General features: G+C 38.8%; 1 protein-coding gene across 1 annotated transcript in view; it reads left to right on the top strand.

Annotated features, from left to right (window-relative positions):
- Positions 1–19,141, top strand: part of WDR49 (WD repeat domain 49) — a 109,379-nt gene that overhangs the window by 15,726 nt on the left and 74,512 nt on the right. Inside the window, 3 exon segments of the mRNA XM_087817821.1 lie at positions 3,704–4,144; positions 9,324–9,500; positions 10,714–10,888. Coding sequence (XP_087673947.1) covers positions 3,704–4,144; positions 9,324–9,500; positions 10,714–10,888 — 793 coding nt within the window.

The raw sequence follows: 19,141 nt of genomic DNA on the forward strand, positions 1-19,141 counted from the left end.
AATTTGTAGAGTGGCTTTGTGTAGTAAGTGTCCTATAGGGTCCAATGGCTTAGCCTCCCCAGTCACCTGAGCTGGGCCTTCTAGGTGCTCCCCTGTGTGGGCTGTGTGCACTGTCCTGTTGTAGCTGAGCCTTGGTTGCTATTGGCGTCACTGGGAGGAACTGACCCCCAGGCCAATCAGCTATGAGGACCAGCTGCAACTACAGCCAGAGAGCTGCTGTGCTGGAGACACCCCGATGGAGCAGGATTTACTTCAGTGGAGCTTTGGTGTTCACCAAGTGTGCCCCTTGAGTGTGTCACTCGTGGATGTGGTAGGGTTGTAATGCAGCGTGGTTGAGTCTGACCACCAGGTGCACTGGCTCTGGGGCCTCCTGGGAGGTGCAAAGTCAGCCTCTGCCAGTGCCTTGCCCAGGGCCCCCCAGCATGAGCTACACAGCAAACAGTAGTTGGCTGCTCCTTGTGCTGGGCTTGGAGGTGCCCAGGAGAGGCCAAGCTATGAGCCAATGTAGCTGCCAATAGTGCCAGGCCTGGGGCCACTTATCAAGCCGTATGGGGCCCGCTGCTGCTTGTTTGAGAGATTTTAGGAAAGTCCTAAGCATGAGGCTCGAGAGGCCACTTGCACAGAAAAGCCCCTGGAAATGGCCTGGCTGAGCTGCAGGCGGGGAGGGGCGGGGCCTCCGGGAATCACGGGGCGGGGCCAGAGGTGAGAGTCAGGTGCTCGCGATTCAAATATGGCGCCTGCCTGCCGGCAGTGTGCGAGGAGACCCGCCAAAGGAGCCATGGCCTCCGCCAGCCCTTCTGCCTGGGAGGAAGCCGCCCCTCCGCCTCTCGCCCGGATCTCAGGCAGGTTAGTTCCCCCCCGAGTGTCCCGGGTCCTTTCAGCTGCTGCCCGGCGCTGGGCTCAGAGGGAGCGTCCGAGTGAGTCCGTGCGCAGCCCTTTAGAGGAGCTGCTGGGGCTCCCGCAGCCTCCGCGACCCTCAGAGACAGTCCCCGCTGGTTTCACAGCCCGGAGTTGTGGGGACGTCTCTTCCCAGCCTGGAGCCCTGGGCTGGGGGCCTGCTGTGGGGCTGGGACCCCGCCCTCCTCCGGGAAGCCCCCACCGCCGAGATGCCCTCTCGGGTTTAAATGGTGGCACTGGGTGTGGGCTCATGGCCGCGTCTCCAATTCAGCCCCGATCCGCCCGCATTTCCGCGCCTCCTACTGCTCTCGATGCTCCCTCAGCTCCCTGGTTGGGGGCTTCTGTTCAGCCGGGTTTCAGGAGGCTCTGAGTGACGGTGGTTCTGTGTTTTAGGTGTGATTTTGGCGAGGTTGCAGCTGTTACCTGCACCGTCATCTTGTTTCCCGGTTACTGTAACTTTAAAGTAAGCCTGGAAGCTGGGTAGAGTCAGTCCTCCAGCTTTGTTTTTGTCTTTCAATATTTTACTAGATCATCTGGGTCTTTTGCTTTCTCCATGTAAACTTTAGAATCAGTTTTTTCATATCCACCAAATAAGTTGCTGAGGTTTTGATTGGAATTGCATGAAAACTTTGGATTATCTTGAGTCTCCCTGCTCTTGAACAGGAACAATTTCTCCATTTATTTAGTTCTTCATGATTTCATTAATCGAAGGTTTGTAGTTTTTCTCATATAGGTCTTGTACATATATATTTTGTTAGATTTACACATAAGTATTTCATTTTTGTGGATGGTAATGTAAATGGTATGGTTTTAATTTCAAATTCCATGTGTTCATTGATGGTGTATAAGGAAGCCATTGCCTTTTGTATATTAGCCTTGTATCCTACAGCCTTGCTGTAATCACTTATTAGTTTCAGGAGTTTGTTGATTCCTTCAGATTTTCTACATAGATGACCATGTCATCTGAGAACAAATGCAGTTTCACTTCTTCCTTCACAATCTTTATATCTCTTATTTCCTTCTTTTTTTTTTTGGTCTTATTGCATTAAGTAAAGCTTCCAGTGTGACGTTGAAGAGCAATGGTAAGAGAGTACATTTTGGCCTTATACTTGATCTTAGTAGAAAAGCTTTAAGTTTCTCACCACTACACATATTGCATGTTTTTTGCAGATAGTCTTTATCATGAATGGGTGTTGAATTTTGTCAAATGTTCTTCTGCATCTATTGATATGTCAGTTAACCTTCATAACAATTTTCTTGGGACTCATGTTCATTTTAGAGATGGGATAATTAAACAGTGACGTAACCTCCCAATAGTTCCCACAGTTCCTGGTAGAATCAGGATTAAACCTAGAATTGTTTGACCTGCTCTCCAATATGCTGCCTCCCAGAGCTAACTGTCAATCCTGACTTTGGCTCTGAAGTAATAGGAAAAGTAGATTCTCTCATCATGAATCTCACCAAACGAGACAACCTATTAATATTAAGTTATGTACTTTCTTGCAATATGGATGATTTTTATTATTCATGAATTCTGTATTTGTAAATTTGCCTACTTGCTGAAATTTATTTGTAATGACAAAGTTAGTACTTAAGATAATTTTATGAACTTTCACAGACATATCCAGAGTAGCAAAAAACTTCAACTTCCAATGTGCATACTCCAGGCTGAGGTCAAACAAGATAATACTCTGCTTTCTTATTTCAGCTCTCATACTGTAAACAATTGTCCTATTTGTGATTTCTTTAGTGCAAAGATTTTTGCATTTTGTGCTTTTTGTTGGTGATTTCACTCTTTAAAATAGCCCCCAAGAGTAGGACTGAAGTGCTATCTAGTGTTTCTAAGTGCAAGAAGGCTGTGATGTGCTCTATGGAGAAAATACATGTGTTAGATAAATTTCATTCAGTCGTGAGTTAAAGTCCTGTTGGCTATGCGTTCAATGTTAATGAATTAACAATATACATTAAAATAAGATGTCTTTCCACAGAAACACACATAAATCAAAATTATGAATTGATCAGTTGATGGAAATACTGTGACCAGAGGCTCAAAGAAACCTAACCTTGTATTTCCCCTGGGAGCAATGGTTCAATATCTGCTGATTTAGTATTTACAGAGACTTCATAAAACATAACTATCACGAATAACAAAAATCAACCTTATATGGGTTCACTATTCTCTGTGTATATTTACAGACATGGACTTCTTGCCCTTGGATTAAAGTTTCACTGTTGTATAAATTCACTGGCTGTGCTAAACTTTCTTCAGGGATTCATCCATTTTCTGTAAATCACTGTATTAATTTCCTATAGATGTTATAACAAATTACCATGAATTTAGTAGCTTAAAATACACAACTTTATTATCTCACAGTTCTAGAGGTCAGAAGTTCCAAAATGGGTTTTATAGGGCTAAACCAAGGTGATGTCACAGTTGTCTTTCCTCTGTAGGTTGTAGGAGAGAATCTGTTTCCTTTCCTTTTTCAACTTCTAGAGGCTGCCTGCAACATTGGCCCATAGTCCTACATCATTCTGACCCATGCTTTTACTATTATATCAAACTTCTGACTCTCCTCCTCCCTCTTTCACTTATAAGGATACTTGTTATTGAGGATGTCTGCTTGTATCACTATTAATTATTTTCTCCCCAGTGCAATTCACTTTAGTGCTGTTATAACGTAAAAGACATTTTTCTTTGCATCATAAAAGAATTGCTGATTAGATCCACCTTGGGGGGTGGGGATAGCACAATACTCTGGTACTTATGATGCTTTCACTGTTGTCTTGTTTTTATCCCAATTTCTAGCCTCCAGAGTCAAGTCAAACCACTTGTATGTCCAGAGAAGAGTTCATGCAGACAATGAAAGAGATTGTTGGCTGGGGCACAAAGGAGGAATATGGGAAGCTCTTTGACAAAGTGGATGTGGCCCAAGATGGCTTCATTAATTGGGACAAGCTGACTTCATTCATGCTGTTAACACTTTATGAGAATGATGAAAGAGCAAAGGCAACTGTGGTTCCCCAGTGGAAAGACCTTGAATTCCTCCCAGTGAAACACAAGGACACCATTCAAAAGGTCGTTTTCTTAAAGAGTTCAAGCCGTTATCTGACCATCAGTAAGGAGGGTTTATTAGGAATCTGGGGAGAGAATTTAAAGCTGCAAGAAACACTTCCCATCACTTCAGATGCCACCAAGCTTAAACACCTGTGGGTGACAAGTCTGGTTTCTCTGGAAAATGTAAACAAGGTACAAAGTCTTTATACATCAATTTACTGCTTGTATAAGGAGAAAATTGATGGGACAGGGTTCCAGATCAATATCTAGTATAACGCCAGCAGTGACAGATTGCCGCATTGCTCTTTTGTGCCTCTACCCTGACCTGGAGGGAATATAAGTAGAGCCAAGGGAGCTACTCTATTTTCCAAGCTGTTCTCTTGTGTGCCTTTAAATGACATGGCTGATACTGACTCAGATGCTAGACTTTGTCTCAAATGTGGTCATGGTGCATTACTAGCTAATAAGACCTTTACGGCTATACAGTTTACAGCAGAATCCTGGATCTATATGCAGAGCTGAGAGACTGTACAATGCGTGGCACAGCTGAGCACAGTTACAGGGCACTGCTTGTCTCATTTTAATGATGTTGACCACTGTACCAATCAGTTTCTTAATTCTGATGTGTAGGGTCCACTCAGTCCAAATATAATTATGTCAAGAGCAAGGTGACATACTGAAAGGAAAATGAGTTTGTGAGGGAATGATGCAGCTTAAAGAATTCATGTTCTTGATCTTTTATATTAAGCAGATGGTAAATTTCACTTTGAAAAATTTTAAACTCACACACAAGCATGAATAATAGTATTAAGAACCAATATTCACCTTTAACCATTTTCCAGTTCACACCCAATCTTGTTTCATCTCTACTTCCCCTCAGTTGGAACCCCAAACATCCGATCATTTAATCTGTAAATATCTAGTATTTTTAAAATGTGTTTCTTTTTAGTACAACCATAATACCACTACACATTTAATGAAAATAGCAATAAATCCTTAATATCATTAAATATCCAGTCATGTACATCCTTCCTTGTCTTATGATTTCTAATAGTTTATTATTTATTTAATAGTTAGTTTGAACCAAGATCCAAATATAGTTCAAACATTGTTAATTGTTGATATGTCTCTTCTGATCTACGTATTTCCCTTCTCTCCCTCTTTATCCTTGCATTTCATTGTGGCTGATGTTTGATGTTTTGTTAAAGAAACTAAGTGTTTGTCCTTTAGACTTTCCCACAGTCTAGATTTTGCAGATTGTATTTACCTGGGGTTGTTTAACATGTCCACTTGTTCTCGGTATTTCCAGTTAATGAGTAGTCAAGACTAAAGCCTTGGAATAGGTGTTCCTCAACCAGGAGGCACAAAATGCCTGGTTCTCTCTCTTCTTGGGACGTTAACAATTATGGCAGATTATTCCAGATTCATCCGTGTATTAGGAATTGCAAGATGATGATGTGAATGTCATCATTTCATCTTTAGTATTTATATGCTGGAATACCTCTATAAAAAGAAAGTCCACTTGTCAATTATTTAGCTATCATGTTGCATAAGTTGTAGAACAAAGACAGAATAAATGCCTAATTCTTTACTTTTATTTACCACTATTCAACATAATGAGCTGTTTTTCTAATATCTTCTGAAGTTAAAACATGAGTACTACTATCACTATGGTTATCAACAGCATTACAAACTCATGGATTTAAACAAATTTGAATTGTGTCAATCCACTGAGTTATTATCCCATCCCCAAAATTGTACCATCTTTGTTCAGTGGAACTAATGTAAGTCAGCTTCTGAGTCTTCTTTGATATAAGCCTAACAGTCCTTGAAAAATTCTTTGCTTCCTGATATAACCAGATGTTCCAGGATTATCTTGATATATTAAGCTAGACCCAGAATCAGCCATTTCTCCAAAGAGCAAGGATTCATTTTAGTGGGAAATAGCGTACTCTACTTTCTGGACCCATAAAAAGAAAATCATCATCATTAGCTTCCCCTGTGGCATGCCCTGTTCTATTAATCCCCTCAAGGTCACCATAAAGTAGATATTATCCCCCTTTAAGAGTTAGAGATTGAGCAAGGAGAGGCTGTGAAACCTGCCCCAGGTCACACAGGATGTAATCAGTGTTGCAAGATTTGTTAATGGTGCAGCCTAGTTTCAGAACCTGTGCTTCAGCCTTTGCTGCCTGGTTCCTTCCTGCTGAGGACCTGGTGTTACTGCTTAACTGCTATGGCTTAAAACATAGTTCTAGTCCAGATTTTTTTTTTATGCCTATGTGCAGCATTCTGTTCTTATAAATATAATGCTTGTGTTGCTTTTTAATGTAATGATTATGTTGCACTATTTTTTCTTTCCAAGACTGATAAATCTTAGCCTTTCTTTTGTATTTACTCAACATACAAACTTCAAGAATGCTGCTTTTGCTTCTTTTTAAAAATAGCTTTATTGAAATATAATTACACAAAATAAATTGTACATATTAAAAGTATCCAAGTTAATCGATTTAAATTCATTTATATACCTGTGAAAAATCAACAGTACGATGAAGATAATGAACATATTCATCATCTTCAAAACTTCCCCTGTATCCTTTTGTAATCCTCCCTCCAGCGCCTCCTACCCTTCCTTGTCCAGTCGGTAACCACAGATATGATTTCTGTCACTATAGATTACTTTGCATTTTGTAGACTTTTATATAATTGTCATCATACTGTGTGTGCTCCTTTTATGTCCAACTTCTTTAACTTGGCTTAATTATTTTGAGATACATCCATGTTATTTTATTTATCTTTGTAATGCTTTTATTGGTATGTAATATTCCTTGTATGGATATAGCATATCTTTACCAATGCTATGATCAGGGTTTTTGTTCTCTGAATTTGAGCCATTTTATTTTATTTTACTTTATTTTATTTTTATTTTTAATGTTTCTTTATCTTTATTGTTGAGACCATTACAGGTCTCCCCCTTTTAACCCCACTGATCCCCTCCACCCCACATCCATCCCACCCCCAGGCCCTCCCCACACCAATGTCCACGTCCATGGGTCATGCCCATAAACATACAAGTTCCCTGATTAATCTCTTTCCACCCACACCCCTCTCCCCGCCTTCCTTCTGAGATCCCTCAGTTTGTTCCAAGCTTTTATGTTGCTGGATCCACTTTGTTCATCAGTTTATTTTGTTTATAATATTCCACATATAAGTGAGATCATTTGGTACTTGTCCTTCTCTGACTGTCTCATTTCACTTAGCATAATACTCTCTAGTTCCCTCCATGCTGTGCCAAAGGCCAAAAGGTCCTTCCTCTTCACAGCCGCAGAGTACTCCATGCTGTAAATGTCCCACAGCTTTTTTATCAGCTCATCTACTGATGGGCACTTGGGCTGTTTCCAAATCGTAGCTATTGTGAATTACACTGCTATGAACATAAGGTTGCATAAGTTCTTTGTGATTGGTGTTTTGGGTTCCTTAGGATATATTCCTAGAAGTGGGATCACTGGGTCAAATGGCAGCTCAATTTTTAATCTTTTGAGGAAACTCCATACTGCTTTCCATAGTGGCTGCACCAGTCTGCATTCCCACCAGCAGTGTACAGGGTGCCCTTTTCTCTACATCCTCACCAGCACTTGAGTTCATTGACTTGTTGATGGTGCCATTCTGACAGGTGTGAAGTGATACCTCACTGTGGTTTTAATTTGCATCTCTCTGATGATTAGCAACATTGAGCATTTTTTCATATGTCTCTTACCGTCTGTATGTCCTCTTTGGAGAAGTGTCTGTTTAAGTCCATTGCCCATTTTTTAATTGGATTGTTTGTATTTTATTATATTGTGGTTTTAATTCACATTTCCCTAATGACTAATCATATTGAGTATATTTCCATGTACCGATTTGCTGCCTATATATCCTCTTTGGTGAAGTATCTGTTTAAATCTTTTATTTTTTTATGACTTTGTTTTGTTATTATTGAGTTTTGGAGTTATTTATATATTCTTGGTTTATACATTTATCAAATGAATACTTTACAAATATTGTATCCCAGTCTATGTTTTGTGTTTACATTCTTCGAACACTGCTTTTGGTAATTTCATGTTCAGATTGCTCATTGTTAGTATAAAAAGTATAATTGATTTTTAAAAAATGATCTTATGTCCTGCAACTTAGCTGAACTCATTTATTTGTTCTAATCTTTGTTGTTGTTATTGTCATTGTTGTTAGTTGTTGTTGATTTTTTAGGATGTATGAGATTATGCCACCTACTAATAGGGATAGTTTAAATTATTCCTTTACAATCTGGATGCTTTTATTTATCTTTCTTGCCTAATTCCCCTGGCCAGAAACTTCAGTACAGTGTTAAACAGAAGTGGTAAGAGTGAACCTTCTCATCTTGTTCCTGATCTTTGGGAGAATATATTCAGATTTTCACCATTAAGAATTACATCAACCGTGGGTTTTGTTTTTTTTATACATGCTCTTTCTTAGGCTGAAGAAGTTCTCTTCTTTTCCTGGTTTGTGAGTATCGTTATTATGAAAATGTGTTGGATTTTGTCAAATGCTTTCTTTGGTATCTATTGAGATCATCATGCAGTGTTTGTCCTTTATTAATATGGTGAATTACATTGATTATACCTGTATGTTAAACTAACCTTTCATTCCTGGTATAAATATCACTTATTCATGGTATGTAATCTTTTAAATGTCTTATTGGATTCTCTTTGCTAGTATTTATTTGAAGATTTTTACATCTATATTCATTAGAGATATTGATCTGCAGTTTTTTGTGATGTCTCTGTGAGGTTTGATATTAGGATAATATTGGCTTCATAAAATGATTTGGGAAGTGTTTCTTCACACTTGTATTTTTTAGGTGACTTTAGGCAAGTTCTGTCAATTTTATTGACAAATTTATTTACCCTTTTAAATATAGGTTTTAGGATATTATCTGACTTAGGAAGGCTTCTTACCAAGTTTTTATCAATTGATATCTGTGAAAGCTTTTGCCTGCTTTGTAAAACATGGTTTGTAAAGTTTGTGGTATGACTGTGTAAACTTGGAGCTCTGTGTCTGTTTTTCCTGTGTGATTAGTCATCTAGTCTCCATGGATAGAAGAAGTTGGTGGGTGTGTGAACTGACGATAGACAAGAAAGTATTTTCAAATGACTTTAGTGGGAAATATTTTTTCTTGGTTACCATCCAAAATTAGAATAAAGCACATTTGTGCCACCATACCTTATTTCTGTAATGCTCTTAAGAACGCTCAGGGAGTAATGTCTGATTTGGTGCTAAGATTTGCATGTCTGTTTTGCATATTGATTTCACTAAATCCATCAGAAGTGCTTTCTGACTTTCAACTTTGCTACTTTAGATAGCGGTGGCTTTTACAACTAAAGAGATTTGTTTTTATGATCTGCTGTCCAAAGAACAATTTCCCTGCCAATATAAACTCCAAGGCTTGAAAGGAACACCAATTTGCATGGATTATTGGTATGACCCTCTTGATGCCAATGAATCAGTTCTTTCTTTTGGGGACATAACTGGAAAGGTAAGTAAGGGAACAGTAAGATTGAACACTATCTTATTTATTTATTTATTTATTTATTTAGAAATTTATCTTTCTTGTTGAAACTATTACAGATATCCTCCTTTCTCCCCTCATTGATCCCTCCCCCACCAGGCCTTCGCCACACTGTCTGTGTCTATGGGTTATATATATATGCATATAAGTTCTTTGGTTAATCTCTTCCTGCCCCCCTCCCCCCTTCCCTCTTATCAAACAGTAGCCAAATATAGAAATAGAATTCAATGAGTGTCTCCTTCTAATTGAACTACATTATAGATCATAAGATCACACATGATGAACATGAAAAATGGATTAGGTCACAATTTTTCTTCCTTTTTTATTTTAAATTTTTATTGATTGGTTGATTGATTGATTTTAGAGAAAGGAAGAGAGAGAGAGAGAAAGAAACATTGATCAATTGCCTCCCTCACTCACCCTGACCAGGGATTGAACCCAGCACCTTTTGGTGTATGGGATGACACTGCAACCAACTGAGCCACTCCAGCCAGAGCTTATCTTCTTGCTTATGAAAAAGAATCTTTATTGTGGGTTTTCTTGAGTATGTATAATCTCAATTTTCATATTTAGAGATTTTTTTTTGGCCTTTTTCACCACAGGATGCTTATAATCTATTAGATCCCGATATTAATACACATTAACTATCAAATGTTTAAAGTTATCTCTCATAACTATTTCAAATTAATTATTCGGATTTTCATTCATAAGATTTCAGGCTTCTCAGTACCAGCCTCCTGGAAAGTGATCATTTCCTATGTCATATAACATAGATGCATTAGAGAGAGCAGCACAGACACCCAGGCGTGGAGGCAATGATTTCTGTCTTTTTATCAAATTCCACCGGACCGCTTTAAAATTCCTACTGAATGACACTAGAATATGCCTGTGAACTCTTAAGTAGTCTAATTTGAACAATTTTCTTTCATAATTGTGAAAGATTTTTATTCCTACTGTTACTAATGACAAGTATATCATAAAAGCAAATGAACTGCTCTTGGTAATTGCCTTACTTACATTGTAGTTCTGTCTTTTAATATAACTGCTTGTGTCTTTTAGATAATATTGAAGAGCTTCCTATTAACTCAATATCAATTTTTTATTAATGATAAAAAATATAGATTTTTCTTGCAACCATTTCTCTGCCCACGTTTGTTTTTCTTTCAATGTTTCTTTCAAGGTTCAAGCCATTATTTTCACGATGGCCTTGATCTCTCTGTTTGAGCGTCCTGCTAGTGCCTGTGAAGATGAAGAACCCGCCATGACCATTAATTGGGCAGAACTGCTCTCTGGGTATCACAAATGTTGCTATACACTAGAGCATACACTTCACCATGGAGACTGGGTCAGGCAAGGTACTGAATTTGCACAGTAATGAATGAAATGGTCAGTTTCGGCTTCTACATTTATATCCTTTGATGAAAATGTTACATACAAAATGTTCACTTTTAGAAACCAATAATTAGTTCTCTGGAGGTTTTGTGCTGGACTCTGCTATCCCCTGCATACTAGCAGGAATCCTTTCTTTCTTTTATTTCCTTCTAAATTATGCCTCATACAATTAATTAGGTGAGCTGAGCACTCAAAACATCTCAAGAGAAGGGAGAAAATTGTCACAGAATCCATTTAACTTCAACACCGCTCTGATCCTAACTAGCCTCATCTAGTCACTTCAAGACTGCTTAATAAAAGAATTTAACAAATTCCCTCAAAAACCACTCCTTTGTTTTCTTTATGTTCTCGAGGGAAATATACTAATTTGGCTGCCTTCAAGATGGAATCTTCTTAATTATCTTTTCTCTCTCTTTTCTCTTTTTTTGGTATAATGAGAGAGTTTCTCTGATCTAGAGTACTTGAGCAACATTTCTCTGTGTGATAGGATTGTTATAAAACAGAATCTATAGAAAGCCAGGACTTTCATAAACTTAGTCACCAATGAGTTTATTAGTTTCACAATATGCGTAATTCTTACAAAATTTGCACCTGATCATTCAAGATTCAGATGTGCGGCATCTGCTCTAATATCTCCTTTGATCCAGAATCTATTTAGATTCTATTTCTATGTGGTAATTTTCTCATTTCTAAATTGCTGTGCTAAATGGTGCCCATTGAAAGGAATGGGAACTAACAATTTTATTGACTGTTATATGGTAGGTCTATTCCTAATTTACTTTGAAGACTAGACAGTCAAAATGGACCCAACTGTTGGCTTTTACACTTTCTGGATTCTAGGAGCTTGGCAATGCTTTAATGCATGACCCACAATAATAATATTCCACATGAAAACCTACAGATCCTGCATTTCTCCTTCAGTATAAATCATTCCATGTCCTTGGTACCTTCTACCCATCTTTTAATTCTGGCATGATATTAGTAGTGGGAAAAACAAAAGATGTTATTTTTTGTTCATCAGCTATGGATGACAGGCACAAAATTATGTGTTACATTTTCATAACATGGAAACAAAAATCACAGTACTAGAAACTGTAGGGGGTTACTGAAGCTGCTTCCAAGCAAGCATGATATTATAATACATAAACCAGACTAGATAGATTGTGGTAATAAAGTCATAGTTCTTGTAATCTATTTAGATTCTATTTCTATGTCTTCAAGTTATGGAATCTTTTCTTCTGGAATATTGTACAGAAGTTTCAAAGATTGGGGCTGCCTCTCTGGTTCAGGTGGGCCAGAATACCCCAGCCTAGTGCCTTACTGGGGGGGAGGGGGGCTGCAGAGACCTGGGGCATGGGATGCACCCAGTGGAGCCGTGATCAGAGAGAGGCCACCTCAGAGAGCTCCAGCATGGATGGGGTCACTGCCACAGCAAGGACAGTACCCCTGGGGGTGAGATTGCTATCCTAGTGTGTCTGAAAGAGCATCAAGCTAAGGAGGAGCTTTGAGCTTTAAGGTTTAACTGAGTTAGGTTCTGTATTTACTGAGGACCTCTTACTCCTTTCTTCTTTCATATTTCTCTTTTTAGAATAAGAATGCCTATTATATGCCTGTTTCACCATATATTTTGAAAGTACATAACTTGTTTGGCTTTACGAGTTCAGAGTTTGGAGAGGAATTTGCCTCAGGGTAAATTGTGTCCTGAGTCTTACCCATATCAGATTTACAGGATATTAGATGAAACTTGAACTTAGACTTTAGAGTTGATGCTGTAATGAGTTAACACTTTTGGAACTGTTGGGATGTGCTTTGCATGGAAGAAGGATGTGAACTTGGGGGAGGTACACGGGCAGAATATTATGGACCAAATTTTTGTGTTCTCCCAAAATTCACATGTTGAAATCCTAACTTCCCAATATACAGTAATGATATTAGGAGGTGGTGCCTTTGGGAGGTGGTTAGGCTCTGAAGGTGTAGACCTCATGAATGGGATTAGTATTCTCATAAAAGGGACCCCAGAGAGCTCTCTCACCTCTTCTCCATGTGAGGACACAGCAAGAGGCAGGCCAATCAGGAAATGGGCCCTGACCAGGAATTGAATCTGTCAGTCCCATGATGTAGGACTTCCCGGCCTCCAGATCTGTGAGAAATAACTGTTTGTTGTTTAGCCCACCCAGTTTGTGTATTTTGTTATAACAACTGAAATGCAGTAGACATTGGGTAAATGCTATTGAGAAATATTTCAAAAGAAAAGAGGGAAACCAAATAAAATCTAAGTATTTGTAAAATGCTTTTTAAAAATACAGATAGAGGATTATTTATGGTTAAAATGGTTGTGTGAGAAAGATATATTTACAAATAATGTGTAGTTTACTACTGTGTGAATGGATGCTGCGGAAAGTTGAGAAGACAACTCAAAAAAGAGAAAGTAGAGTGTAGAAAGGTGAAGTATCTATGTAAGATTTTCTCCTTTCAAGTGTTGGATCTGAAGCGCAAGTGCCTCTGAAAGGGGGGCCTACCTCAGTCCTGACCAATTAACGAGTAACTTTTCTCAGATTTAGCAATAGAAATTAGAAGCTCAAATAAAACTTTGTTTGCAGCTCTGTTGTTTCACTGTGAGGAGAAGGCAGGAAGGCTGAAGTGAGGGGGCAGGGGGAGGAGGCGCAGATGGTCAAATACAGGCTAAGGGCTTCCTGGCGACTGCGTCCCCTGGTCCGCAAGACTTACTGCGTCAGGAGCAAGCACTCAATGGCTGCTTTCCTCGGGTATTCTTTCTCACCCCAGCAAAATGAATTGATATTCTTAGAAATGCTTTCGCCGATTTTCTTCTCAGTGTGAGGAGAGAATGTACAATTGAGAAGAGAAATACACGAGCATGTACGATAATAATGTTTCATTAAACTAAGGATAACATATCTGTAAAACGGAAATGTCAAAGGGAAAACTCAGTTTCAGACATAAGAGTATTAGCTTATTCCTTTTAGATAAGGCTCAGGCTTCTTATTTAACACTTTGAGGGAGAAAATGTTTTCGTCTTATCTGAGAGTTTCTGTGTCATATTTTAATGGAAAAATAATTATATTCTGAAATGCTTGTAAAGTTAGTACAGAGATTTTGGGCAATAGCGGCAAGATATAAATGTTTTAAATCTCAGGAAATTTTCCTTTTTTGGGTCCTAAATATTTGCCTTCTCATATAAGACAATATCATTGGAAACCACAGAATGGAGATGCAGCTATTGAAAGAGTGAGCGCTCAACAGCCAACAATAAAAACTACTGACGCTTTATTACAATGAAATGTACTTGCCCCCTCTGTTTGACCATGGCCAGAAGGTACAAAACAGTCTGAGCTGATGACAACACCACTAATTGCTATGCTAATCAATGGAGCTGTGCCCGCGAATTCAGAATACAGACGCCAGGTTGTTTCCTCAGGGAGCCTTCATAATTGATAGGGACTGTGTTGGGAAGAGAAGCCAGATTTAGTGTCTTGCTTGTGTGTTGTTCCACTTGGCTGTGTCTAAATCAGTTCTCCAGACAAAATGATGGTGCACCACTGAGTTAGCTAGAGCACAAGCCTTTCCTGGCAGTCCCCTCACTGTGTTTAACGCGGCTGAAACCAGCTGCAAGCTGGTTGCCTAGGTTTGAATAAAAGAAGCTTCTCCCTGCAGCTTGCTCTGTTGCGTGATGGAAGGGTAAGATCCATTTGTATCATGGACATGGATCTAAACAGCATTTTGAAAAGTCATTAAATTAATTGCATTATTTTTGAAATTGCTGAGCAGTGCTGAATTAGATGCATTTTGATTTTTGAAAATGGAACTAATAAAGTTGTTTTTATCTTTCCTCTTTCAAATGGTAGTTGCTCAGACTAGAGTCCTGTGGTGGTCTGAGAGAATGGGGCTCCAACTTGAAAATAAGAAATGCAACTGAAAATAAACTCTCTCAAATAAGAGAACATCAAAGGAAGCTCAAGGCAAGGTGTTTTCCTAAGTCACATGATTCATAAAGTAAAAGCCTGGAAAATGATAAAACTTCCTAGTTAGAAATGGCCCAATTTTTACCTTGCTTCAGATCTACCTGTTGGCAAATGGTACAGCGTGGTCTTATTCTAGCTCACTCTAAGTGCACCTAATAGCACTACTTACTTAGTTTTTAGGTATAACTTTTCATTTTCAAATCACTTTTCCCACATTACCTAATTGCTATTATACAGGGTCATTTTGACATACTCGAGGACAGGAATTGATGGCAGGTCTCCTTAATGCCTTTTTAAAAATGACTAAATGGCAAGAGAGCAGAAAAGTTGAAAGTTAGCATCCTAATGGCAGACACGACCAAGCTTTTTCTCCCTCAAAATATTATTTAACAGAAATGTGTATTTCATGCATTTCTTTTATTTTTAGTACATGAGTTTTTATCAGTAAGTGCTGCATAGTATGATTTTTCTGTTTTTAAGCCTTACATAAATGTATCATCCTGTTTGTATTCTGCAATTTGTATTACTCCAGGTTGTGAGATAAATTTGTGTTGATTTAAATGGCTTCCCCCCATTATTTCTCAGGCTGTAGACTTTTTCACCTTCTATCTAGCCTCTTGTTGATGGACATGCAGGAAGCCCCCCGCTTTTTTTTTACCACTTTGAATCATGCTAACATTCTTTGTATACTCCCTTGTGCACATACGTGGAGTCTTTTTAGCTCACATGCTTAGGAGTGGAAATGCTGAGTTGTGGGTTTGGATTTACCTACCTTTAACCACCAGGGCTGCCAGGGATGGCACATCTTTGCCATCTGTTGCCAGATTGTTTTTCAAACTGGTTGTATCAATTTATGTTCTCACTAGCAGGTGTGAGAGATCCCGGCTGTCCACATTTTCACCAACCTTGGTATTGTTAGATGTTTAAATTTTGCTCATCTAATGAGTGTGAGATACACTCATCAATTATGGTTTTAATTTGCATTCCCCTGATTATTGGTGAGGGTAAAACGTCTTTTCATAAGTTAATTGGCCATTTAGAATTCGTCTTCTGTAAATCACCTGGACTGTTTTTCTGTGGAATTGTTTTTCTTATTGATATGTGGTTCTTTCTATATTACAGCTAGTAATATTTATTTTTATCAGTTATCTGTGTTATAAATATTTCATCCCAGTGTGAGGCTTGCTTTTCATTTTGGCTAATGGCATATTTTTTCATGAAAACAAGTTTGTAATTTTAGTGCCAAATTCATCTGTCTCTTATAATTCGTGCTTCTTTTGGTGTATTGTCTTTTTAAAAAAAATAATGTATTTATTTTTCAATTTCAGTTGGCATACAATATTATATTAATTTCAGGTGTACACCCCAGTGATTAGACATTATATAACTTATTAAGTCATCATCCTGATAAATCTCATACCCATCTGACACCATATATAGTATTCCCTATGCTGTACTTTACACCCCCATGACTATTCTGCAACAACCAATTTGTACTTCCTAATCCCTTCACCTTTTTCACTCATCCCCCAACCCCCTCCATCTGGCTACCATCAAAATGTTCTCTGTACCTATGAGTCTGTTTGTGTTCTGTTTTCTAACAGAAATTAATTTTTTCCCTCTACCAATCCCCAAATTCACCAAGAATATTAAAAACAGATCATTTACTTTTAATCAGCTTACCCCATCCCCTAGCTTGATATTTTAAAAACAGCATAACTTATCATTTCCTTTCCTGTCTTTAAGAAGTGAGGAAAACATTTTATCTATCAGGTAATTTGATTGTAAGGAAATGGCTTTACTCTCACCTTTTACTCAGGCGTCTCAGGAGTTCTTGCATTCCACAATTTAATCAGAAACAGGTTCTATCTTGCTTTAGAAATAAAGTGTGAATTGTTGAGCCTCCAATATGTAATACTACACATGGGCCCATAAGTGTCACTTGGTAGCATTTCAGATTCAAACCTTAACACTCTACTTTGACTACCAGAGCAGAATGTACATTTTATACATCTTTCTTTATAGCCTCAAAACTGAAGATGATACTTGTATATAATATGGGGACATGTGACAAAGTAGTTTTTGGGGTAGAAAATATATCTTATTTTGATCATAGTGTAGTAATATTAGGGAAGTTCTGTGAATTTGAAGATACAATGCTAGTGTTTGGTTTATACTTTAGATCTTATAATACTGCTTCACTGAGCCAAGTTACAATAACCCTTAGCATTTTCTGTAAACAAAGGGCATATTTTCAGTGAGGTTGCTTCCTAATGAGAACAATTGTCATCAGATTTTATATTGTTAGTACTTCTAGTAAAGTAGCAACAGTGGTGTTAGCAGGTGATCAGGAACCTTTATGCCCCTATGATTAACACTCCCCAGCGAGGCTCAAAGACTCACTGTTATAGAAGCCGGTCCCTTCTGGGGCTTGGCCGGCCTGCCTTCCTCCTTTCCTTCCTTTTTCTATCTTCCTCTCTCTCTCCCTCCTCCTTCTTTTTTTTTTTTTTTTTTCTTTTTTAGAAGGAAAGACAGCAGATGCAAGAAAGGGATTAAAAAAACACACAAAGAGGGCATAAAAATACAGTTCCTAGGGGGGCAAGTGAGGAGATCAGGAAAGGGAGACAAACCAAGTGGTGGCTTGGCCTGGGACTGAGAGCGTGAGAGACATAAAGGGAGCTGGTAATAAAAGAACCTCAGACCTGTCTGCGTGTGGCAGTGTGGCTTAGTGGAAAAGCATGATGCAGGAATGCAACACAGAGAGCTCAGAAGCAAACAGGAGCGGGTCTGATCTCTTTTCCACCTCCAGCGAGCTGCCTGCCCTTGGGTGAATCGGCTTTGGACTGTCTGTTGCCTCATCAGTAACCTACCTGCTGAAGATGATTGTAGGATGAAAGCAGCTGGCGTGATGCCTAGTTCAGGGAAGAGATACGGTAAACTATCCTAGGAATTATTACAAGGAATTCAGAGCTTGAGGGAGATTACACAATGGGAGACGTGCGAGAAATACATCATCGGGGCAGATTCCAGGCAGAGTGGAGGAGTAGCCCATTTTGGTCTTTAGCAGTGCTTCATGCTTTGTGACTCACTTTTCCGTGAATTATTTGGCATGTCTAGTGCTCAGTGAGGCAGCTCTGCTCTGGTCCCCTTTCTGAAAGTCTCCTTTGCACCATCCCAGACCTTCCTTTTTCTCTTAGAAGCTGTGCTCAGGCATTAGTTAGGAGAACCCCAGCATCAAAGGCCAGTTAAACTCATTTAATTTAAAGAAGTAGAAGCTAAAAAAAATTTAAAAAGGAGCTCAACATAAGCATCGATGAACACAAACGGTTAACATCATTAGTAACAGAAATTGTAAGAATCCCTTGAGAAAGCCAGTGAAGTGTTTTAACAATTCAAAATTGCTTGTAGCTGGAGGTTCATCATCTGAGTTCTTCAGATCTATCAGGGTTGGGCTTCCTGAGTGGAGGGTGGAGAGGTTCCAAAAATCCTGGTATTTCATGCAAAATGTTGTGTGTATACATCTTTCTGGTGGAGAGGGTATATAACCTTCATCCTAAAATTTAAGAGCTATGGAATAATCATCTGGAGTATAAGAGAATGGCAATACTCTATAGAATGTATTCTAGTGCTTGCTACTTAGGAGCATCAGTAGTGGCACAACTAGGGGTCTGGTAGAAATGCAGAATCTTAGGTTTACTGAGTGATAATCTGCATTTTTACACCAATCTGATCCCCAGGTGACTCATATGCATGTTGAAATTTGAGAAGCCCATTTCAGTGGTCAACAGGTCATGCCCTGTATTCTGAATTTGTACTCTAGCTCTGTCAAATGTTATGTCACATTAAACTGTACCAAAATCAGAGTCAGAATGCTTGGGCTCCAGGCCAGAGTCTGACAACAATCAGTTGCTGACTGGCCAAATCATTGAACTCACATGGATCTCTATTGCTTCATCTGTAAAATAAAGTAGATCAGTCCTCTTTCAGTACTAACTTCTGGAGTTTAATCTTGTTTCCCACACACGTGTTTTATCACCACTTCTCATCAATTGAAATGATATCTTTCTGTCAACCCTTACCAAATGTCTTCTAAACCCTGAAGCCCACACTTTTTCCTTCTTGGAGCTTCTATTATACTTTCTGTGCCACTCAGTTGGTCACTTTATTGTGTGCTAAAGTTTTTTCTAGTTGCTTGATTTACATCTTTTATTACAAGCTTGGGGGCATCCAGGCTGT

The sequence above is a fragment of the Miniopterus natalensis genome, chromosome 6 (assembly GCF_054644295.1).
Source record: "Miniopterus natalensis isolate mMinNat1 chromosome 6, mMinNat1.hap1, whole genome shotgun sequence".
NCBI lineage: Eukaryota > Metazoa > Chordata > Mammalia > Chiroptera > Miniopteridae > Miniopterus > Miniopterus natalensis.